The 25,508-nt window shown below is 40.8% G+C and overlaps 1 protein-coding gene across 1 annotated transcript in view; it reads left to right on the forward strand.

Moving 5' to 3' along the window:
- The window catches only part of DHX35 (DEAH-box helicase 35), a 71,713-nt gene that overhangs the window by 11,957 nt on the left and 34,248 nt on the right, over nt 1-25,508 (forward strand). Inside the window, 7 exon segments of the mRNA XM_019632931.1 lie at nt 6,105-6,182; nt 11,600-11,704; nt 13,613-13,674; nt 14,509-14,578; nt 17,321-17,380; nt 23,873-23,985; nt 24,918-25,014. Of these exon segments, the coding sequence (XP_019488476.1) occupies nt 6,105-6,182; nt 11,600-11,704; nt 13,613-13,674; nt 14,509-14,578; nt 17,321-17,380; nt 23,873-23,985; nt 24,918-25,014 (585 nt within the window).

Consider the following 25,508-nt stretch of genomic DNA (forward strand, 5'->3'; position numbering starts at 1 on the left):
ACATACCAGGAAGCACTTATAATTGTACAGCTTGATAAACTTTAACAAGTGAATACACCCTGTGTTACCAGTACCCAGATCAAGAAACTGATCAAGAATATTACCAGAACCCCAGAAGTCCTCTTGTGTCCCCTTCTGGTCTGCTGCCCTCTCCTCCTGACCCCAGAAACATATACACAAAGGTAGCTCTTTTTCTGGCTTCCAACACCGTAGATTAGGTCTGCCTATTTTTGAACTTTTATAAAGAAATAACAATATAGCTTCTTTTGCCCAACCCAATAATGGGTTTAGGATGGGGTCCAGACACAGGTATTTCTTAAAAGTTCCCCAGGTGATCCAGGGAAAAGTAGGCAGAAGGGAATGACCTAGTAGAGAAAGGACAGCAGAGGAAATGGTGACCTGGAAGGAAAACATATGTGCAGATGGCATGAAGACCCTGGCAAATGACTTGCTTCTTACAGAGGGACACGGGAGATGGGCCATGTTAAATTACCGAGAGATTATTAGTTGACAGTAATAATAATAACAACAATAATATTGATGGTAATAATAAAACAAGTAATAATTATAGTAAGTGCAACATAAAGTGATCACTTTAAACGCATTTATCTGTTTAATCCTCAGGGACCCTGGGAGGTAGGTACTATTATTATCTTCATTTTACAGATGAGGACACCATAGAGAGAAGGGAGGTGGGGGGAAACAGAGCAGAGATAAAAGGCCATGTGAGGTTAGGTGGTTTTAGTTTGTTTTAGAATTAGTCAGTATGCTTATTTAGTCAGCTTAATACAACTATGTTATGGTAACAGAGAACCTGCAAATCTCAGTGGCTTAACACAGTTTTCTTTTCCTCGTACTGTGTGGTCTTCTTGGGTTGATGAGCCAAGATGTGGGCTGCTTCAAGTGATCACTGGGACCTACGACGAGGACACATCTCTTACCTGGCACTTGTGCATCTTGTGGTAGATGGCAGAATCAGGAGATGGCTCTTCAGACTTCTGACTGAAGTGGCACGTCTGCTTCCATTTAACTGGCCAAAGCAAGCCACATGGCCAGGCCTACAGCACGAGGTGGCAGTGCATGGAATCTCACAAGGATGGGCAGCTGGTCTCCGGATCAATAGTACAGTATAGCACAGTGATGTGGTTGCTTACCCCAGCGAGGCTTGGCTGCCAGGGAGCAGAGGGCCTGCTGAGCGGCTGAGTCCAGGGAAAGAAGGCCTGAAGGAGGGACAGAGGAGTAGGGCCTGAGGAGCCAGCCTGGGCAGCGTGACAGCAAACAATGGTAGTTTTTTTTTTTTAAGACTTTTAAGACTTGGGCCAGTGAAGCAACATCCTCCACAACTAGACTGAAGAACAAAATGACAACAACTTGTCTGTTCCCCTTCCCCCAATTCCCCAGCGCTGTTCCCATCCCCCCAATTCCCCAATAAAAATCTTATAAAAAAAATACTTAAAAAATTTTTTTGAATATTTAATAGGTTTACATGGTTTAAAATGTAAAAGACACGAAAGGACATAAAAAGAGAAATATTTCTCTTCTGCCTTATTTTGTGATACTCACTTTATGTAGATGTAACTGATGTTATCAGTTTCTTGGATAGAGGATTTTTTTTATTGCAGTTACAGAGAAAAGTGTGTGCGTGTATTTTTACTATATAAATGTATATATCCCTCCCTCTTTTTAAGCACAGATGGTAGCATCTGTACTGCTTTAATGTACCTTGTCATTTTTCACTTAATGTATAGTTCTTTTTTCAGTTGCATGGATTCTACATAATTTATTTTGCCAGTTCCCGGTTGATAGGCACTGAGGTTGTGGATTTCTGGTTTTGTGTGATCACAGTGATGCGATGAGTCAGTTTGCAGAGGGACCATTTTGCACACACATGGGTGTACTCACAGAATAGATACAGCAGTTACGGAGTTGCTGGGTCACAGGGCATCTGCATTTGAATTGAATTATTTTTAAGGAACTGTATTTTCTTATAAGCACTGTGTTTTTTGAATAGGAAACAGTCACATAGTGCCAAGTTGAAAAACACAAAGGAATAATTAGAAAAAAGCGAACCTCCTAAGCTTTGCTGGTGAAAATGATTAAGATCATTGTGATAGAGCATCCTGGTTGGTTCAGGTATCCGCTAGCCCTTCTGTGGAAGGATTATTCCTCTTTTTCCTCACCCCTCAGTTCCTCTTCTCTGAAACAGTCACAGTTTTCAACTTCCTGTGATGCTCAATTGGAGTTTTGGCCCAGGAAAATTGGGAAAGCTAAGCTCACGGCAAAGATACGGAGCAGGTTTTTCCTCAGACAGGTGGTTTGCTAGATTTATACCGGGGTGCCAAAAAAAAAATGTACACACATTTTAAGAGATGTTATCTATGTATTACTTTTCGAAGTTGGTGAATTGAATTGTGGTAGAAACATGTAGTGTGACGTTCACTCAAAAGATGGCGTTCATCAAATGAATTCTAGCATCATTCGTTGTATTACAATTTTAATGCTACTTTTCTTAAAATGTGTATACATTTTTTTGGCACCCTCTGTGTAATGTATTTCCTTGGACAAATGCAGCATGCTGAAACACCAAACCCCAGTTTTGAAATTTCACAAACTGTATGTGGAAGCCAGATGATATTTTTTCCTAGAGCTGTGTCAAAACAGTAGACTACGAAAATAAGCTCACGACTACAGTTTGTATGAGCCGTTGTTGGTGGAGTTCTTCTTAATCCCCCTTTTTAACTAGAAGACCAGATTGGATGACCCTTAAAAAGAGTAGAGAGAGCCATGATGGAATTGGCCATCTCCCTCCCTGACGTCCCACGGCCTCATGACGTCAGCACCACACCTGCTTCTGCCGTGTCTTTACATTTCCACTTGTCAGCAGTCGTCAGCGTGCAGAAGTCTCAGCCATAGGTGTACTGAGGAGACAGATGTGGACAGATGGCTGCGTGGACAGATGCTTTATTATTATGGAAATGATTTTCCCTTTGCTTAACTAACAGACCGACTACGAGTGTGCATGCTTTATGTTGGATGGTAGAAATTGGATGATAGAATTATTTTGGATGGTAGAAAGCTCTTCGCTTTTTATCTGTGTCTTTGGACGGGTTATGAAACTTCTTTTTTTCCCTCATCTCTAAATTGTTGATGATGCTGTTACCTTCCTTACAGGATTTGTTGTGAGGATTAAATGAGGTTATGATCAGCACAGTTCCTGGCACTTAGTAATGTACTCGGTGAATCTTAGCTACTATTCTTGTTGTTCGGTTTGTGCATTGGGGTGGTTGGTAGTGTTTTGTGTACGTATTTAATGCAAGAGAGAGAAACTTGGCAGCTTTTATCACAAAAAAACCTACATATGTTAAACACTTTGTTCTTTATAGTCATTTTGTAAACTATTATTTTAGCTAGGTTTAGACTAACAGGAAAGTTGCAAAAATAAGAGAGTTCCCTTATACCCTTCACACCACTTAGTACAGTCATCAAAGGCAGGACCTTATCATTTGTGTGATTCTGTATAGTAGCTGGACTACAGATCTTGCTTAAATCTCATCAGTTTTCCCACTAAAGTCCTTCAGTTGTGTGACCCAGGATCCTACATGGCTTTTAGTTGTAATTTGTCTGCAGTCCTCTCCAGCCTATGAGAGTTCCTCCTTCTTTCTCCATCTTTCATGGCCTTGACGTTTTTGAAAAGTACTGGGCATTTATTGTATACACTGTCCCTCAGTTTGGGTTTGTGTGATGTTTTCTCATCATTAGAATGAGCTGATGCATTTTGGGAATAAATACCACAGAAATAATGATGTGTCCTTGTGCATCCTGTCATGGGTTTTGAGATGTCAACGCCTTATCACTGATGAGATTAATCTTGATCGCTTGGTTAAGGTGCCAGGTTTTGCCTATAAATTTGCTGTCTTTCTCTTCGTAGTTGAAAAATATCTTGGGGGTCATATTATCAGACTGCAAATACTCTGCTTCTCTTCAAACTTTTGCCTCATGGAAGCATCCCTCAACGGATCGTGTCTGCAGCAACTACTCCAGTGTTTGTCTAGTGATGATTTTTTCTTTTCCTTTTTCCTTCTACAGCTAGTAAATGGAATCTTCTATAATGAAGAACTGTCCCTTCTCCCTCATTTATTTATCCATTCAATTGTTTCTGTATATCAATACGGATTCATGGATATTTATTTGGTTTTATGGGTTCAAATCCAATACTATCATTATTTATTTTGTTGTTAAAAGTGGTCCAGCTTTGATCATTGGGAGCTCCTTCAGTTTGGCTCCTGTGTTCTTTCTAAAAGCCGCCATCCTTTTTTGGGAATACTTCCTTACCTTCTGGTACCACAAGACATTTCAGTCTTATCTTAGATTTTCCCAGCCACTAGCCCAGGGGTCAACCCCTTTTCCAAGGAGCCCTAGTTCCTTTTATTGGAGAATGGTGTTTAGAGATCAGAATTGGGGTGCTAGGGTGTGCATTGCTACTGAGGTGTCATTGCTAGAAGTCTCAGTGGGAAATATATATATGAATATACATATACGTGTATATATTTCATCAGACTTAGGAAACGTGAATACTACTCCCCACATGAAAACATCTAAATATCTGTATCTGTATGTACTCATATGTACATGTATGAGTATGTGTATATATATGAGTGTGTGTGTGTATTTATATATCATATATATATATATATATATATATCATGAGTTTATGCTCATACTTTTGATTCTAGTTCAACACCATAGGGCTCATTTTAGCTTTTCCTTATCTGTAACTTTTCTCCAACAGTCAGAAACTTGGATCCTATTATCTACAATATATTTACTTATTTGTTAAATTCTAGTATGCATATAAAAGTTTCAGAATTGCTAACTCTTACTCCTGTTTGGGTATTCACTAACGTTTACTAACTAGATTACAGCATTCACTGACATTGATTGACTAGATCACAGCATTTACGTACAGCTCCTTTTGTCGTTAGCTTTACAGCATCCAGTCAAGATATGGTTTCCCAATTATTTAGGTTTTTTTCTTTTCCACCCCCTTCAGTGTGATCACGTTATTCATTTGTAATACAGACACGGTCATTTGTTAGTGTTTGTATTTCCTTTTGATTCCCGTCCCCATCCTGGTTGGTTTTGTTCATTTTTGGGGTATTTGAAGAGTATGTGAAACATGACTGTGGCTCTAAGAGTCAGAGCTACAGAAAAAGATTTACTCAAAGCCTTGTCCCTCTTTTTTTAAAGATTTTATTGGGGGATTGAGGGAGGGGAACAGCATTGGGGAATTAGGGAGGCTTCCCTCTTCATCTCTGCCGTCCTGTTTCCATTTCTCCCTTCTTTCCACCCCTTTTCTACTGAACCTCCATAGACAACTGTTCTCTTTAGTTTCTGGCTTATCCTTCTTTTATTTCTTTTAAACAAATGAGCAGATACATGTACCAACATTTTAAATATATTTTTTTCTATTATAGAAGTAATATATATTCATTGTAAAATGATTTAGATATTATAAAAATCCGTAACTCCAATAAATGCCGTAATCCATTTTGGATTTTTAAAATGCATACAATCAAATGAATACATAAATCAGATAAATGCATAAAATCAAATTATTTTGACTTTATATCAACTAATGGAATATCAACTAATGGAATATATACATGTACATAAAATCTAATTGTTTTTATTTAATCCGGCTTAAATGTTTTGTATGTTGATATTTACATTGAAATGTCTCTGTGTATACTTTAAAATTCTTTGTTCCACAGATTTAGCGCTGTTCTGAGTGGTCCATGGATAGTTTTTTTGTTCCTTGAGGTGGCTGTAGTACATGGAAATTTCATAAGACTGGGGAGTCAAAGTGTTAAATTTGTGCCTTGGTTCTTCTGATTATCAGCTCTGATGTGAATTTAAACAAATCACCTAACATTTCCAAGCCCTAGATCCCTCATTTGCAAAATAATTTCCAAAATGTCTGCTGGGACAAGAACCATCTGTTATTTCTTATCTCAGTGATTTTAAGACAACACGGGTCACCTTGGGGGAGATAGTTTCTGGAGAAATGATATCGGATGTATACTTAGAAGTAATTTTATTTGTAGTACCTTGCAGAAGCTGGTTGGACCGCCGAAGGAAGAGTTGTAGGAGTGACCCAGCCTCGAAGAGTGGCTGCTGTTACTGTGAGTTTCTGTTTTGGGTTTTTTTTTCTGTTTTTTTTTTTTGTATTGCAAAGACTCCATCTGTGTCTTGTATCTCAATTGACTTACTTGTTTCGTGTTTCCTAAATGCTCCAAATGAATATGATGTTGCTCCTTAAGAGTTTAATTCTTTAGTTTAAAAAGAACTATGATCTGATTAAAAACAAAAAAATTGATATGCATACATTATGAATTTTTAAGTAGTAATAAATTACAGAGGAAGTCAGAATAAAACAAAACAAAACAAAACAAAAAAAGAAAAACCCAACCTCACCGATCCAGCAAAAACATTGTGAACATTTGTGAACATTATTCCAAACTTCGCTTTTCTGTTCACATAAAGATGAATGGTTGGTTGGATGGATAGAAACAGTTGCATAAAAATGGGATCATAGATATGTATTTGCTTTTTGTTGAACTGAATAAAAGAAAAAACAAGTGAAATAGAAAAGGAGTGGTTAACTGAACTTTAGGTAAATACTTGTTCACCATAAGATAATTTATTAAAGCTTGAAAACTAAGAATAAAGACCACAAAAAGCTTTAGGATGTTACTTATTTTTGAATTTATGTTATAGCTAGTTTCCTATTATAAGAGTAAACTAGCACACTTATTTTTCCACCTTTCCTCTCTCCATTTGATGTAGATGCAGTAGTATAATTTTTATTTCAAGGTTTATAAATATATGTTCTTTTCTGTAATCATAACTCCCACAGGTATTTAACTTTAATTCTAGTTTAATAGTTTTAATGTTTGCCATTAATTATTTCCATGGTTTGCCAACCTTGAGTTGCTCATTTTGCTTTATCATGTTTTCACTTGATGCGTGTAAGGTTTTTGCACCAGGATATGTCTTGATGCTGGTTGTTCTATCTCATTTTTTCTTAAGTATGGAAGAACTTTTAATATTCAGGCTCAAATCTCTATATCAGATAGGTTTTCTTCTATTATATCTTGGCATACTTTTCTGTTCCATTTATTTTATTCACTTTTTCTAAGAACATTAGATTTCCTTTGTCTGTTTTTGGTATTTATTACCATCTCTGGAATCAACTGTTCTTTGCCAGTTTGTTTTGGGAGATTTCTTCAAGCCTATCCACAATGTTCATGTTCATTTTTAGTCAAATTTATCCTATTTTAGTTCCTTTATATCTGTACCTGGGTCTCATAACCACTTCTTTGAATATTTCTTTTTCTTTAATAGAGAAGTGAATATTTAGAATGGGAAGAGATATTATAATACATTATAAATTTTAAAAGCACATAATACTACCAACATTTTTTTGAAATCCAGAAAAATAACATAGTGTTTTTATTAATTAACTGCCTGACATATTTCTGTAAATCTTTTTTTTTTTTTTTAATTTTTGGCTGCCTTTCCATTGGTCACCTCTTCACATGACAATGATTACTATTATTTTTCTAGAGATAGTAGAACAGTGTTACAGTGTTACTCCTTCTTGCCTGGTTGATTCAGATTTGCTTTTTCTTGTTGACACTGTGGAAAAGTTCCGTTAATTCTGTAACGGACTATTTATAGCATTGTATACATGTTAGGGATTGCTCTCAAATTTGGGGAAAGTGCCTCTAGCGTCTTTCATGTCCAGGCCGGGAGATTTGGAAGATGTCCGCTGGCTGGTTTCTCGTCTGTACATTTGAGACCTTGTTTCTCCTCGACTCTTCTTTGACTTTGTGTCTCTTCCTTCAGCTGTTTTTAGCTCAAGCTCGTGATTTCTTTGCAACTGGATTCCTTTGACTGAATTCTACTTCTGTTTCTTTGGATAATACTTTTCAAGTTTCTTTTTAAACTGCCTTTCTTGCTCATGTTCCTTTTCGCCTTCTTTCATGGCCGGCTTTAACGGAGCGGGCTTGTGTTAGCACTTCTAATGGCTGTGGAACTGTGACGTGGTACTGGTCTGGGCTGGATCATGCACAGCCTCTCACGAAATCTCTTCTCTTCCTTTGTTGGGGGGATGAGGAAAAGGATCTGGCGGTATGCTCCTTAGTGATTTGAGAGGTCTGTAATGGCTCCCTATCAAATTCTCTGGCTCCCTGATTTGGGATTTGCTGCTTGCTCCTGACTGTCTTCCTCAACTTCCCCTCCCTTGTGATTCTTTGCTTTCAAGAATTGCTTTGCCCATTGAGACATTGCCTGTGTCCCCTGGGCCTGACCACTGCTGCTTCTTGCCTTCCTAATACAAGGATTAAGAGCCCTGCCTTACAGGGTGGTCACAGGACGGGAGCAGGCTGGGAGCCAGCAGCCTGCTCGGCTGCGCTTCCAGATTCGGACCTCACTGTATTTGGCAGGGGTCCTTCCTGGTTCATTGTTTGGGCTCCTGTCTGTCTCCTCCTTTCACTGAAGATGGAGGTTTTAGTTGATAATGTTTTCTTTCTTTTTTTTTGTTTTAAATCAGCTCGGAGAGAGGGAAGTGGGGGCAAAAATGCCTTCATTTTGCCATCTTGACACAGACAAGAAATTTATTCTATTTCCCAGAGTTATTTTTGTCCTGGACTGAGTTTTAATGATTGTGTAATCCTTTTTCCCAAAGTTCATTTTCTAATGGTCTTCAAGTTAGAAATTGATAAACATTTTGCAAGTCTCATCTGTGTGTATAAGAATGGAGATAACAGTTTGGAAAGTACGTAACCTTTTCTGTTACAAGAGGTGACTCGACTAGAGCAATTTTTCCTGTTCGTGGTTTGGAATCCCAGCTGTTAATCAGTTTTTCATTTTACCTCCAGATTTGTAGACATGGATAATTTCCATGAAGCCACATGCTTACTCTGGAAAGAACAAAACGTGTATAAATTAACTGTAGTATTAATAGAGCTGTCAGGTTTGAAATGCTACATCTCAAAAAGTACTTTGTGTACAGACTGAAATCCGAAAACAGCCTCAGAGCCTAAGAACAGATTGCATAAGCAGTTCCTAATGAATATGGTCATTGGGCTCATGTGGTCTGGGTTTGGCTTCAAGGCCAGGCCCTGCCTTGAGCTGTGATTCTGAACAGGCTCTAAGCTTATCTTATTTCAGTTTCTCTCTTCCTAAAAAGGAGGGTATCTTGCCCCCCTTATGGGCTGTGTGTGTATTTAATGAGATATAATTTGTCAAAGCTTGTGCTTATATAGTACTTGTAGGTAGTAGGTGCTAAGCCATTGGTTTTTCTTTTTCTTTTTACTTCCCTTTCCCTTTATTTATTTGCTTCTGTCAAAAAGATAATACGTATCCAGTCCAATTGATGCAGTTATTAGAACTGAATCAACAGAGGCAAAAAAAAAATCTATTAAAAAGCTAGTAGAGTGTGACCTTTCAAATGCCAAGTGCTAAGATCATAAATAAAAACTTAAAAAAAGAGTTTGAAAATAAAACACATACTTTTAATAGCAAATATATAATAGTGAAATAAGAGGACTATAGTTGTTTGATTTCTACCTTATAGACTGATAGAAATGATTATATTTTTATGGGGAGGCTTGGTTCATTTATGCTCATTCTTATAAGCCTATTTCCCCCATCAACTCCTAGTATTTCTCTGCACACATTCTCTGTCTGTACCATTTTCTGAGATTTATAGTATAATGATCTGTAGGGTTGAAATTGAAATAATAACCATAACAAAACTGTCTTGGTGAGAAACTGCTTGTTGGGAAATATAACCTGCAGAGGTAGAACAGTGTAGGATGAATTTCAGGTTTCATAAGATGTTTTGAAAGACTGCGTGGTGTAGCCCAGTTGCTGGCTGATTGGTTCTGTTTGGGCTACCAGATCTGTAACTTCAGGTCGTTAGGGCAGAGTCACTCCTGATCCTCATCTGCTCTTCAGTTTCTTAAACACTGATGGCCAGATAATTCCTGGTGTTCTTGGTTTGAAGAGCTGTGTGCAGGAGAAGGCTTTAGGGACAGGAACTAGGTTCTTGAGCCCGGGACTGCTGTGGCCCAGTGGGGCTCCTGTGTCCCAATGGGGCTGCTTTGGCCCAGTGACTGTACCAATAAGCTGCTTCAGGACACCTCCTATGCCAGCCCACATTCCAAACCCAGCACTAAAACTACATGGGAAGTTGCCTTACATTGGGGTGGGTGTGCCAGTCCCCAGGAAACCTCTATAATGCTGCTTCCTTTGGTTCTTTTTAGTTAGGTAGTTTATATGATGTTACATCGTTTATTTTCTTTTAAAGTAAATTAATATGCATTACTGATCTTCTATTTTTATAGTTATTCATTATTTCAAATATTTTCTATTAATAAGTTAATAACCTTTGAAAAGCCTTCTTGGGGAGTTAGATCTTGCCATTGGGTTTCCCCCCCCCTCTTTCTTACACTCCCCTTTTATTTGTCAAATTGGTGGGTGGAAAATCTTATCTATAGTTAGTGGTCTTCATAGTACTGGGGGTGCCAAAAAAATGTATACACATTTTAAGCGATGTTATCTATGCTCAAGCAGTAGTTCGCCGCACTCAGAAGTGTCTGGACGCTGATGGTAACCACTTTGAGCACCTCTTGTAATTGCAGAAGTCAAACGTGACTTGTATTCATCTTTTGTTATCGGTATATATTGAGTATTACAATTAATACAGGTTTTTCCTTTCTTAAAATGTGTATACATTTTTTTGGCACCCTCTGTATATTATATATTTCGTATTCTACTTTTACTTCGTTGTGTAAACTTGGATCCTTTGTTAATCTCACCCGCTCATATGCCCATTTTTACTTTTTAGTCTGCATTCTGTCTTGTCTTTATATCCTCTTTTAATAGTTTTGGTAGCTGGGACACTGTTACAAATTGTTTTAGATTATCTTACCCAGAAATATTATTCTTTTGCCTCCAAAGAGAAAATGAACTTGGCCCAATATTGAATTTGATCATTCCTGTTCTCCTGCCTTCATGGTCCAGTGGAAGGTGCTTTATTTCAAGGCATGAAGACATTGAAATGTGTCTTTAGTTGGTGTGCTAGAGAAGTTTAGGGACAGAGTGAATCTTGTCATCTCTTTTGCTTTCCTTTTTGCTTTGGCCACCAGGAAATGTCGGGCTGAATTTGTAGCTCAACTTAAGTAACTTTGGCATATCTATGTTTTAAAATTTTTTCTCATAGGCCTTGACCTTTTGAATTCTATCTGTCATTTCTTTGATTCTGATCCATGACATCTTTATGTGATTCTGTTTTTATTGCGTATGTTCTTATAAGCTGCCTCAAGTTGATTATAGAACAAGGTGAGATATATAAAGTTAATAAATCGCAGAGATTGTCACACTTGTTCTCTGACAACCTGCCCCTTTTCTTTTCATTTTCCACTCTGTTCACATACTATTTAAAAATAAATGACCTTTAGATTTTCCATAGCATGTGCTCTGTGCAGTAATTTCTATGTCTCTATTTTCAGCATGATCTTTCTTCCCAAAGGTTGCAGGGAGAGTAGCTGATGAAAAGGGCGCAGTGCTAGGCCATGAGGTGGGCTACTGCATCCGCTTTGACGACTGTACCGACCCACTGGCTACGAGAATTAAGGTGAGGTGCTCAAGTCACTTTTCCTATTGCAAATAAGGAAGAAGATTATTTGGGGGGAATTAACAACCTGCAGCATCACTGCTGACGGGACACTGATACTGTGGCAGAAAGTACATGAAAGCACCCTGGCCCCCAGAGAATTGAGTCTCCTGGGAGGTGCAGAGGCTTGACTCTTAGCCCTGAAAGGACCTTGAAAGTAAGGTTAAGCTCTTGATTCTATAGATGAAGAGGCTGAGGAGCTGGGAGGTTGAATGACTTGCCTGAACATTAATGCCCGTCGGTGATAGAACCAGAGCTCAAAGCTGTCTTGTCTTACGTGTGTTTCAACTGATCCACATAGCTGTCTAAATATAGAAACTTCCCTGTAAAAGGGCTGAAAACAGGGACAAGGTAGTATAAATTGATAAAGTGTAGAATTCACAAATGTTGTTTTTACTAGTTAGAACTTTCCTGTTTTTACATGATAATGGATTTTACATGTGTGTTCTTTGAACTATTGATAGTTGCTAACATTAAAATAATTAGCATCAGTAATAATCAGTGTACAGTCAACAGTGTCTCCTGGGTACCACTTTGCTGGAATCAAAGTCTAGTCAAATAGTGCCTAATGCAACAGAAACGCTCTGTGAAATGAAAATTGGTTATTAGAATCTCAATTACCTCAATTTGCGTAGAGGAAAATTGAAAATAATCATGCGAGCTCCATGACCTATGTGGTGATTTGTAAAAATGGGGACCTTATTTTCCAGATTTTTGTATTTTGTTACTTTTGACATTCATTTTAGTAGGTAAAGAGCATATTCTTCTTTATCGTCAAATATATTGAGACTAGCTAATTTTTAGATACATTTTAGTGGATTATATAACCAAATGATCATTTTAAAATCTTTCATGAAAAGCTTTTGCATTCCATTTGGTCATAACTTCAAGGTGCTCAGCTCTCCACTGGTGGTCTGTCATTGGTGGCAGGTCCTCCCCTTCCCCCCAGTGTGTCTCTGTGGCAGCTGGTACCAGGTCCAAGAAACATGTGCTGGGAATGCATCCTGCTCTTATAAACCAAAAATAAAAATGCTAAAATACAGCATGTGAGGGAGATGTTTAGCCTTGTTAAAGTATTGAATCGTTTTGGGGTGACATCTGGGTGGGGTGACAGCAACATCTGGTTGTTGCTGCATATTTCTAAAGCACTTTATAAACCTTAATTAATCCTAAATGATAATAGCCGACATTCTTGAACACTGTGTGCTGGGTCCTGTACAAAACCCTTTACATGTACCAGCTCACTTAATTTTCACAATAACCCTCTGAGGTAGATACTTTATTATCTCCATTTTACCAATGAGGAATCAGGCTCAGAGAGGGTTAGTACCTTGCCCAAGGTTCACACAGCTAGTAAGAGGGAGAGCCAGGATCTGAACTCCCAGCAGTCTGACACCACAGCCCCTGCCAGCTTCCCTAAAATAATAGCAGGGGAAGTGGAGGCTCATCACCTCAAGAGCTACAAGTCCATAGTTTTTGGGACATTTTAAGAGCAGTTGTCTCAGACTCATGACATTCCCTTGGGCAGACACAGGTTTGTCTTCACTGCCTGTTCATCAGCAGTACCGGTGGGTGGTACAGGCCCGGAGGAAATGGGGCTTAGCCGATGTGCGTGTAGTAAGGGCAGGTGAAATGCTGCTAAAAGAATGGCCGACCCCAGCTGAGGATCCCGTGTTTGAAGTCTTGTTTGGGAGCAGTTCCATTGCTTCATAACTAAAATGTTGGGGGCATTTCCTCATAGTCCTCTGTGGGAATTGTCTTGTACATATGCTGGTGAAGAGGTTGTTTAGTTGAACTTAAAAAAAACAAACACAACCATTGATGTACAGTATAAATGACTTCTAAAACTTTTGTGTTTTTGTTTTTTAGTTTCTGACAGACGGAATGTTGGTCAGGGAAATGATGGTTGATCCTTTGTTAACAAAATATAGGTAAATGTGTTTTTCCTGTGATAACTTCCCTGAAGTTTCAAAAGTATCCAAGTAGATGGAGAGGGAGTTGTGTTAATTCCTGGGGTTCACATCTGTGTTTAGCCACCCCCCAGCTTTTCTCCTGACCTTGGCTGTTTCCATCCTTGATGTCGTTCTCAATTTATTGACAATCAAAAAAGGGCAAATGAAAATCCCTGCTGTTATTTGAACAGTCTGGTGACTTATCCTATTTGTCTTGCTTCTATTATATCCCAGGGTTGATGGTGACAGCAGAGTCGCATCGCAGAACAGGGCAGCATTTTGTTGAATATAATATGCAGAGTCCAAATAATTATTTACACTTTCTCCTTCCTTGTGTGTCTTTGTCCATCACTCGAGGCATTAAAATTGTCCCAGCCAGGCTCTGTGGTCTCTGGGAAAGAACGCCACATTTGACTCCCTGGTACACATACGACACAGCTGTGATCACGTGCGTCTGTGTTTTCTGCAGCTTCACGATCTTTAAGTGGTTGGCTGCTGTTCCAATTATGTGCTCTGTGCTCTTCTTATATTGTAATACTCAGGTATTAGATCCTATTGGAATCCAATGCGGGTGGTAACAATCTTTAAAGACAGCAATAAATGTACCGTTTTCTTCACCAAGATATGTTGATGTCACCATTTTTATTACGTAGTTGAGGAGTTACCTCCTTGTCTAAGTGGAGTTATTTGGCTTTATTTTGGTACAAGGTGACTGCATGGGGCTGAGTACCCCGCAGTCCCTCTGATGATGTGGGTGGGGTTATGCAGTGGGTCTGTTTGGATGTCCACTGAGGTCCTCCGTCTGATTCTCAGTGCCATCATGCTGGACGAGGCCCACGAGAGGACCCTGTACACAGACATTGCCATCGGCTTGCTGAAAAAGGTATGACTGTGTTGTTTTGTGTTGTTGCCAGATTAGGAAAATAATTATAGCAATTTGGAAAATCCAACCAAATAGGAAGGAAAAAAATTTTAAACCATCCGTAATCCTGCCCATTCGAAGAAAATCACTGGTAGAATGTTGATGTGTTTTCGCCTCTTCATTTTTCTGTATTTCTGTTTGCATGTGTAACATGCGTCTCTTAGGCATCAGAGGGATTGGATTGTGTGTGCTCATTTGTATATTGCATTTGTATATTTCTCTTAATATTTCATCAAATCATTTTCCTGTGTCATTAAATATCCTTTGAAGACATTATTTTTAATGGCTGTGGAGCTGCATATACCATAAAGTATTTGACCCTTCCATTACTGTTAGGCATTTATATGGCTTCCAGATTTGAAGTCTTTTTAAATAATGTCACAGTAAGCACCCTTGTTATTCAGTCTGTTGCGTTTCTGTTCCTTTTTTTAAACTTTTTGTTACAGAAGGTTTCAAACATACCTGAGTGGAGAGAAGGTTTAATGACTCCCATGTGCCCATCATCTGGCTTCAACAATTACAATTTATGGCCAATTTTGTTTCAACCTTATCCTCCATCCTCTCCTCCCTTCCTGTATTTTCTGATTGTTTTCTTTAGACAAAGTCCCAACCCCAGGAGCCTAGAGAAAGGTGGTAGAGCAGAGAGATTAAGAGCATGGATTCCAGGTCAGACCACCTGGGTTCAAATTCTGGCTGCTGAGTTTACTCATCTCTAAAATGGGGATAATAGAAGGATCTATATGTACGCTGGTATGCTTTCCTATATAATAGCCACTAACCACCTTAGATTTAAATTAATTAAAATAGAATAAAATAAAAAATTCGGTTCCTCAGTCCTACTGGCTCTATTTCAAGGGCTCTGTAGCCACGTGTGACTAGTGGCTACTGCACTGGACAGAACCTCTCCATACTGAAGAGCGCTCTCTGGCACAGAGCTGCTCTGTATCATAATTCATTGTGAGGCTTAAATAAGACAATGTAAAGTTCTTAGGATGGCGCCTGGCACACAGTCATAAATAGACTACGAGGTACCTTTGTTTAAATTAGAATAAGATGCCCCCACTGGGAAAATGTCTAGAGCTAGGCGAGGGGAGTGGGGGATGGATTTCACATGCTGCAGCCTCCTCAGCCTGGCATCTTTGTGCAGAGCGTACACTACACAACTGTACTCAGAGACCCTGGAATAGTACAGAACTTACTTAGTATGTGTTAACTGCTATTATTACTTGGATTATTATTTTTCTTCCTTGGCCAAAGATTTAGACTTTTTGATGTTTATGAGGGCTTATGTTACCTTCTTAGGAACAATGTAACAAGAGGGCTTATTTCACTGAATCTTTGCCAACCCTGAATATGAGCCTTAAAAAAATAGATCCCTGGAGGTGGCCAGTTAGCTCAGGTGGTTAGAGCGTGGTGCTGATAGCACCGAGGTTGCCGGTTTGATCCCTACATGGGCCACTGTGAGCTGCGCCCTCCTTAAAGATAATAATAATAATAATAATAATAATAATAATAATAATAAAATAGCTCATTAAAAAAATCCTTGTCAATGTGATAGATGAAAGAATAATCTCATTATATAGTTTTTCTGTAATTTGATCATTTCTCCTATGCCTGTTCATCATCTGCTTCTTTGAATGACTATTAATATCTTTTACCCACATTTCTCTTTTGCTGTTATTGGTTATTGTTTGTTTGCTTTCAAAGTCCTTCTTTATACTTTAACTGTATATATGTGTACATAGATTCTAACTATCCGGAGACCCATTTTTTTATTATTATTAGGTTCAGGTGTATAAAACAACATAATGATTAGACATTTATACACCTCATAAAGTGATAACCCCAACAAATCTGCTACCCACATAGCTATTGCAATACCATTGACTACATTCCCTACGTTGTACTTTATATCCCATGACTATATATATAATTTTTAAATTACAGTTGACATTCAATATTATTTTATATTAGTGTCAGGTGTACAGCGCAGTGGTTAGGCATTTATATAATTTATGAAGTGATCCCTCTGATAAGTCTAGTGTCATCTTACCCCATACATAGTAATTACAACAGTATTGACTGTATTCCCCATACTGTATTTCACATCCCCATGACGACCTATTTGTATTTTCTGATCCTTTCACCTTCTCTCCCATCCCCCAACTCCCCTCCCATCTAGCAACCATCAGTTTGTTCTCTGTATCTCGGAGTCTATTTCTGTTTTGTTTGTTCATTTATTCTGTTCTTTAGATTCCGCATGTAGGTGAGATCATGTGGTATTCGTCTTTCTCAGTCTGACTTATTTCATTTAGCATAATACCTTCTAGGTCCATCCATGTTGTTGCAAATGGTAAGATTTTATTCTGTTTTTATGGCAGAGTAATACTTTAGGAAAAATGGTTTTACTTTTGGTAAATTCAAATTCAAGTCTTATAGCTCCTTTATACTTCCTATAAAATTTCTTTCAGCTTTTTATTTTGGAAATTTTTATATATTTATACAATTAAAAAGCATAGCATGATGAACCCCCTTTTAACCTATGATTTTAACAGTTATCAACTTGTGGTCAGTCTTATTTCATCTGTAAGCTCCCCCTCATCCAAAAAGTACACTGAATTATGATGAAGTAAATTTCATATATCAGATTTCATCCATACACATTGCACTGCTATCATCGTTCCCTGATGCCTTCTGTTTCAGATTCAGAAAAAGCGAGGGGACCTTCGACTGATTGTGGCTTCAGCCACTCTGGACGCAGAGGTAAGAGCGTCTCCCCCTGTCCCCCTGCCCCCCATAAGCACTGGAATAGTCGGGCATATATGTGGAAAGTTACTTTTAGCAAGAGCTTGTCTTTGGCAGAGTGGCCTCCCTTCCTTATGGGGCCATCTGATGACCTGGATTCCACAGGATCAGGGGATACTCCTTTTCAGCCTGTGGGTGGCTATCAACCTGTAATTAATTGAGTTCATGATTACCTACCTACTTGTCTTGTTCCTGTATATACCGCGTTTCTCTTCTCACAGCTCACAGGCAGCTCCTTTTTATTACTTTTTAAAGTATAAGGCTATATTTCTTGCATTTATTTATGACTATAGCATTTATATTTAGATTTTTTTTTTACATGGAAGTTTTCCCTGTACATAATTTCCATGTTAATTTTTATGGCTAAATTTATATTATTTTTCTCCCTTAACAACTAATATTTTAGTTCAAATAGCAGTTCAACACAACAAATAATATTGACCTCTTGATATATGTGTATATACATATATATATAAAATAAATAGGTGTTTACAGTTCAGTATGTTGTTCAAGGTGCTGAGACAGGCAGGGAGCGAGTTCTTAACTCTATCTGGCTGGAGGGTGTCCAGAAACTTTCACGGAAGAGCGACATCCCCATTGGATTTGAAAGATGCATAGACGTTTGCCAGACGGGCAGGGACGGGTCAGGGCATCCTAAGCATGCACAGAACACAGGGGTGTGAAACCCTCTGTGCACGGGGCTGGGAGTCAAGTGTGAGGTGGAAGCCTGCCTTACCTGTAGAGCCCTACAGGGGGCGATGTGCCTCTGGCTTCCACTTCCGCCACTGCTCCCTACACTCCAGCCTCAGTGTATCCTTGGTGTTCCTCAGAAAAACCTAAGCATGCTTCTGCTCCAGGGGCACCCTCTTTCTAGACTGTTCTTCCCTTAGACATTCTCATGGCTCTACCCTCATTTCATTCCAGTCTTGATCGAATGCTATCTTTCCTGAGGCCTGACCACTCTGTCTAAAGCCCCTGTTGCTGTCCATCTTCTTATTCAGCTTATTTTTTTCTGTTTAGTACTTATCGCGACCTAACATTATGTGCATATCCAAGTGTTTGTTTATTGTTTATCTCCAGCCACTAAAAATAAGCTCCACCAAGAGTGGGGTTTTGTCTTCCTCATTATTTTATCCCTTTCACCAAAAATAGTGCCTGGCACAGACTAGGCGCTTTGGATTGAATGAATTTTGATTGACTAGGAAACAATGGGGGATTAAAATGGAAAGTTTGGTAGGGGTCAGATGATGGAAGGCCTTATAGGCCAACCAAAGGAGGAGGAACTCTCTCTGGGACCGGGTTGGGTGCCCTGGGAGGGTGTGCAGTATGGCTATGACTTGATCATATTTGGGTTCTGGAAAGATCACTTTGGGTGCTATGTAGACAAAACCAGAGAGATGTGGAAATACCAATCAGGAGGCCAGTTTTATAATTCAGCTGCGATATGAAAGGGGCCTGGCTCTGGGCCCCTGGTCTCCTTGTGGCTTCAGGATCCAGAACAACTGGGAGAGAGAAAAAGCTCAGCATGGCTAAGCGAGGTATCTGCATGTGTGCCCAGACTGCTTTCTCAGACCTTCTCATAGGCCGTAGTCTGTTGTCTTAGGTCTGCCCATGATAACTTTTGGGTCAAGCCTCCTTGGTTGCCTGCTTTAATTAATTCTCATGTCCTTCACCCATGGTACATGCTGGAATGCCACTTTTTTAAAAACATTCATGGATTTATTAAGCATCTAAACATATGCCAACTGTTCCATAGGTAAGCTCCCAATAGAGTTGAATCCATAAAATAATTAGTGAACTAGAGTAAATTATATACAAAAAGACAAATGAGCTACTCCGCCATCTTGACCAGAAATGGAACGCTGTGTTGAAAACCACACCTGACCTGTCCTCCTGTTACCTCCCCGTGGGTGAGCTGCACAGAGCATATCTACAGAGGGTGCCAAAAAAATGTACACACATTTTAAGAAAGGATAAAACTGTATTAAAATTGTAATATTCAATATACACCGATAACAAAAGAATACAAGCGATGTGTATACATTTTTTGGCACCCCCGGTGTTTTACCTTTTAGCTTTGTTACCCCCCTCTCTTTAAAAAAGTCATTCCCAATAGTTTGTATTGTGTTTGAAAACTGTGATGTCCAAGTCTTAGCATTCTTGTAGAAATAATACAATAAATAATACTTATTTATTCCTTATAATTGCCTTTCATTGTCTTTTGGTGTGGCACAGAGAGATTTTTAAAAAAATAGCTTCTTTCAGTTCTGCCTACAGTAGTTGATATGGATGGGTTTTCGGGAAGTAATTTTTTTAAGTGGCAAAGTAGAAGGTCGGCAATGTGTCGTGCCGCGGGTATACTACGATGCAAGGCATGCCGGGACCTCAGCAGTGGTCGGCTGTGCCTTTGCTGGGCGAGAGCCGTTCACCCCTTCATCCCTCCTCGCCCCGGGTCTCCTCTGTGAGGGGAAGGTGAGGTCTGTGTGTGTGAGGGGGGGACCTGTGGGGCCCGTGAGTGCGGGCGCATGTGGGGTGTGGTATTGAGTTCCCATGTGAGAGTAAGAGAATGAGGAAGAGGAATGGAGTGGGCTGAGGGCCAGGGAGGGAGCGTAGGCGTGGGCGTGGGTGTGGGAGCGGGGAGGGGTGTGGCTTAGGGAGCATTTGACTGAGAGGTCCCGAGTGCCCGAGCTCATTGCTGGTCCCCCAGCTGCTGGATCTGTGGGTGACAGACTAATTGCAAGCCCCACTGCCTAGAGGGGTAGATGATGCCACCTGCTCTGGTTTTGCTCAGGGCCCCAGGTGGCCCAGGATGCAGGCGAAGACACCAGTGACTGTGGCTGGGAGGCAGAGGCAAGCGGAGTACGAGGGGCTGGTCACATAGCTGCCTTGATTGGTTTAGCTGGTTTGTTAATGGAAGCCGGATTAAGCAAGAACACGACCAGGTATAATTACGAAGTATTTACTGACCATTGTATCACATGCTATTGTTTTTCTTTTATTAGCGTCTATCCACATGGCAGAAAATAGGATTGCTGACAACTCCCCGACTGTTTTCTGTCACAGGGCCAGCTACTTGAGGAGAGGCTAGTTTCTCTTTCCAGATTCTTAGAGAAGGAACTTGGGGCCAGCTGGGGTGAGGTACCCACTTGGGGCCAATCTGCACGGGCCAAGGCCTGTTGGCCTGGGGTGAGCATGTTGTGTAGATGTGGTTGCTGGAAGCCAACTCCTGTAGGTCGGTGGGAGCAGCTACCACAGAAAGAAGCTGTGGTGAGCGGAGAAGACAGCCTAGCAGGTGTCCACACCACTTCCATTCCATTTCATGGGCTACGCTTGTCCTTTATGTCATTTTCTTACCGTGTGTCTATGTCAGTGTGATCCCACCTCCTTCAAACATGACTCAAACTCTCCTTTTCCAGGTGTGCTGAACCCATTCCTCTCTTCCTGTTCCCTCATTCTGCCCGAGAATGCATACACTGTTGATATAGGATGTTTCCTTTTCAGCCTGTAATTTTCTGTGTATTTTGTATTTCCAAATCAAGATAAGGGATAAAGATCTTAAGGATTTGGATCTTGTGCCTTCTCAGTTAATGTTGAATTTTATTTCTTGGAAGAGGAACTCCCCATCTTTATCTTCAGCACACATATTCCTGAGCAGCAAAGGGGTAGCCATCCACTCCGACAGCTTTGTTAAGGCATCAACCTCCTCCCTGCCCTGTTTGCCTGTTCGGTCCAGAAAGCTGGTCTATCATGCCCTTCCTAAAATCTTCCTCCTCTCCCCGCAGCTTCTAGAGCCCTGCTGTGTCCCCTCTCTCCTGCCTCCCTGATGACGTCCCCTCAGGTTCCTTTGCTGGCTGCTCCTTCTCCTCCAGGCTGCCCACCTCCATGGGCCCTGGTTCACTAGACGCTTTGTGCTTGAGGCCATTTTGACCGTGCTCCTGTGCTCCAGTCTGAGCTGCCAGCTGCTGGCTAGTCACAGACCACCGAAGCTCATAGACCTGTGACTGCTACAAACCTGCCACTCTCTGCTTCTCCATGGCAGTCCTTTTCTTATTGTCAGCTATTCAGGCTCAGGACTTCCATTGCTTGGGGAAGTTTTCAATGCCTGATTGAGTAAGAAGCAGTGTTCCATCCTCCCCAGCGTGCATGGGCATGTGCTCACACTGCCTGATTGCCAGGTCCCATCAGTCATAACCTCTGGAATGCTTTGCTTTCACACCTCCCCTGCCCAGGTTCACACTTTTCATTGTCTCTCCTCGGAGCTATTACAATCCGTTCCTTAATTAGTTGGCTTGCTTCCAAAATGGCTGCCTGAGTCAGGCATCCAGAGCACAGGTCTGATAAGACCATGCCCATCCTCACTGCCTTCGTCTTGCACATCTAATAAAGTGCCTGTGCAGGATGGCCTTTGGGCCCCTTGAGAGAGAGAACACAGTCACTTACTGCGCACTCCTTGTAGGTCAGATCTGTGCCAACTGCTATCACACTATTTGAGCCGCACAACAGCCTTGCAGAGCAGATAGCAGTTTGTCATGTTGTAGACTGGAGGGCTAACTCATACACGAGGCTGGCCTGCCCTAGACCTTGGACTCTGTCCTTTCCATCTTCATCTACACTCTGCTTTCATCCTGGGAAGGGGAGTCTCTTTTCCTTTGCAGTCATCTGTTACGGCTTAGCCAAGGGAGACTGCACCTCCGTGCTGCCTTCCCTAATAGCCAATCATTACCGACCGTTCACTCTCTCTGATTGTAACTTGCACCTCTTTTCTGGTCATGGAGTCATTCTGCGTTGGCTTATGTTATGACTGGTTCGTTGCACACCTGTGCCCCCCAGGTTATTCGCTCTTTTGGGACTTTGAGGGGTGTGTCTTCTTGCTTGTTGGTGCACCCCAGGCCTGTGATCCGCACATCATAGCACCCTGGAAGGCTGAAGCCACTCAAAGGGAATTTACCCAAAAGGAAAGTGGAGAATGGTGCCGAGTGGTTCTTCATAGCGCAGTGTTGTTCCTTTGTGGGCACGAGGCGCTTTCATATCTGTGCTCACTCTTCTCAAACACAACTTCGAGGTCAACGATAGCATCCCAGGGTTTTGTAGTTAAATCCAGTTGGCTCTTTTGGAAATACAGCTCAAGGCTCATGCATTTTGTATTTGATGCAGTTCCTCAGTGTACTCGTGGGCGCCCAGATGCCAGGAGCAGGCTTGGGCATGGTTAATTAGGATACCTGTGGGATGTAAAGAAGTCAGGACATCATTAGGCCTCTTAGGAGAACAGAAACTAATGCCTGGCCAGGCCTCCGGGGGACTGGAATACAGCTGGGGAACGGGAAGGCCGCTGAGCGTCCAATAATGACACACTCCGCCTAACGGGGTGTCTGTGCCCGTCAGCCTCCGGCTCGGCAGCTTCCCAGCCAACACTCACTTGCCCAGCAGTTTGGACACTCAGCTCGTCTTGGGCTCAGCTTCTCTGGGTGTCTTGGGTCACATTCCCTGAGAGGGGCTCTTGGGTGGTATCTCCCTGCCCCGTTGTCGGCCAGAGCGCTCATGCCAGGCCTCCATATAGATTGCCTGTCTGGTGGCCAAGTTCCATTGAAGAGGACGTGGCCACGTATTTGGGAGGAACTGCCAAGAGCCAGTTCTCAACAGGGTTCTGTGGGAGTGTCAGAGAAGTATCTTAATTGGTGGCCTGCCTCATACAGAGCTTTGTGCTAACTCCTGTAGGGAATATGAGCATGGAGATACTGTTGCTGCCATGAAGTGACCTAAAATCTACGGGGAAGGTTACAGTAAATATGTATCTGTAACTATGGTACCAGGACTAGACCGGCTGTTCAAAGAAGTACAAGTTTCCTTTATAAATTGATAACCTTGTGTGATCAGCCCTGTGCTTTCCAGGTTGGAACTACACATCAACCTGCTTTATTTAGCCTGTATTTAACTTGAGTCTTTTGACCTAACTTTTGGTTAAATAAAACATATAGGATAGGGTAAGATAAGTAATACCACAGCTACATGTTAACTCAAATGCGTCAGTGAATACAGGGTTGAAATCTAGCTTTTGTTATTTTTATCAAACCGTAGTAAAGAGTCTGTCATTGAAATGTGATTCCTCAACATTGCGATAATAAAAATGTGATTTGAAATAACCATTTTGCAACCTATAGTCTGTATTATATATATATAATATATATTTTGCTGCCTTGTTATCAGGGTAATTGATCTGTAACTGATGCGTATATTCTAGTGATGACTTTATCTCATACACCTTTTCAGTCCTGTTCCAGATTATATATATATATATATATATATATATATATATATATATATATATCCAATCCCTACTACCCAGTCCCTGCTCTGCCAGGTTTACATTATTTTCTTTCTTTCCACGAGTTACTGTGAACCTTTTTTTTTTTTTTGAGAGGAATGAATAATTGATTTTCTTTTTCCTTTTAGAAATTTCGGGATTTCTTTAATCAAAATGAAACCAGTGACCCAACCATGGATACGTGTGTGATCCTTACAGTGGAAGGGCGAACATTTCCAGTGGATATCTTTTATCTACAAAGGTTTGATGACACTTGCATTTTTAATGATGGTGGTTAGAAAGCTAGGCCCGTATTATGCGATGAGAAGCAACTGCATCTTTCCCAGGGGCGATAGGCCAGGCTGGTGCGGAGGGGCGTGTTTTGTGTCCCCTGTCATTATTTTCTGGCTCCTGTCATTGATAGGATATTCTGCTCAGTATCACTGCTGAATTTAGTTTAAACTCTTGTCCCCATGCGCAGTTTCTATGAACCTGTGGTCAGTAGTTCAGTGGGAAACGGCCAAGGAGCAGCGAGGTTGCGGGGAGGATGGCTTGATAGTTTTCAGAACTGGGGTTTATGAGACTGCTTGTAGCGGGGGCAGTATTGTTGAGTCATTAGGTTTTCAGCTCTCCACCTCTTAGCAAGAAAGCCTGGTTGACATTTTTGGGAGGAGCCCCTTTGTACAGGAAGAGGTCATCCTAATTCCTACATCTAGTCACTGGACAAGGACCAGGAGCCTGGTACAGTGGCTGATAAGTCCAGAGAGGGGCCTGACTTCTGAGCTGCTCTAGTCAGGCAGTGCACCCATCAGCTCCGTCCACCCACCTCCGACATGCTTTCAGTGGTCAGGAGGGAAAATGGAAAGAGTGTGGGATCCAGTACTGGGACCAGCCCCCTATTTTCACTGGCCAGGCATCTTGGCATACTAACGATAGCACATCTATTCGCTTGGGTTTATTGTTCTTATTTCTGCGGAAATAAAGCAAAAAATCATAGCTGGCCTATAACTATGAATTATTTTTAAATGCTGCATTAAAAAAAGAAAAAGTAACTTTTATTTATGCATACATCGATGACGTGTCGGGCAGGCCCTGACTAACTTTCATGAGATTTTGCTGCCTTGTTATCAGGGTAATTGATCTGTAACTGATGCGTATATTCTAGTGATGACTTTATCTCATACACCTTTTCAGTCCTGTTCCAGATTATATATAATCAACCGTAGAAACTGTGATGAAAATTCACCAGACAGAGGGAGATGGAGACGTGTTAGCATTTCTTACTGGCCAGGTAATTCCATTGGGCCTTTTCTCTATGCTGAACAGGCACGTTAAGACAGCACCAAAATTAGTTACAGAGGATTGTTACTTTGCTTAGTCATTTATTTTATGTTTTTTTGCATTTTGTGATTCTTTAATTGCATAAAAAATGGTTTGGTTTGATGTCATTCATCTGCTGACTACACTGTCAAAGAGCTATTAGCTCCTGCCTGTTCTGTCTGCAATTAAGTGTGTTTTACTTTTATTGGCAGATTCCAAAGTATGTTACACACTTCAGTCACTGGGCTGTTAAATTTACCACAATTGAACATTGTGTTGGGTACAGTTTGTGCACGCATGTTGCTGCCGCTCGTGTCTTTCCCAGTGACATCCTTACATCCTGGGGTGGTAAGTGGGCAGGTCTGTCACAGGAAAGACAGCTGAATAAGCCCACGTGCTCACTCAGGGTTGTAACACTGTTCAGAACTACCCTCTAGCTATCGTCTTTTCCACTGTCAAACAATC

The sequence above is a fragment of the Hipposideros armiger genome, unplaced genomic scaffold, assembly GCF_001890085.2.
Source record: "Hipposideros armiger isolate ML-2016 unplaced genomic scaffold, ASM189008v1 scaffold_1196, whole genome shotgun sequence".
NCBI lineage: Eukaryota > Metazoa > Chordata > Mammalia > Chiroptera > Hipposideridae > Hipposideros > Hipposideros armiger.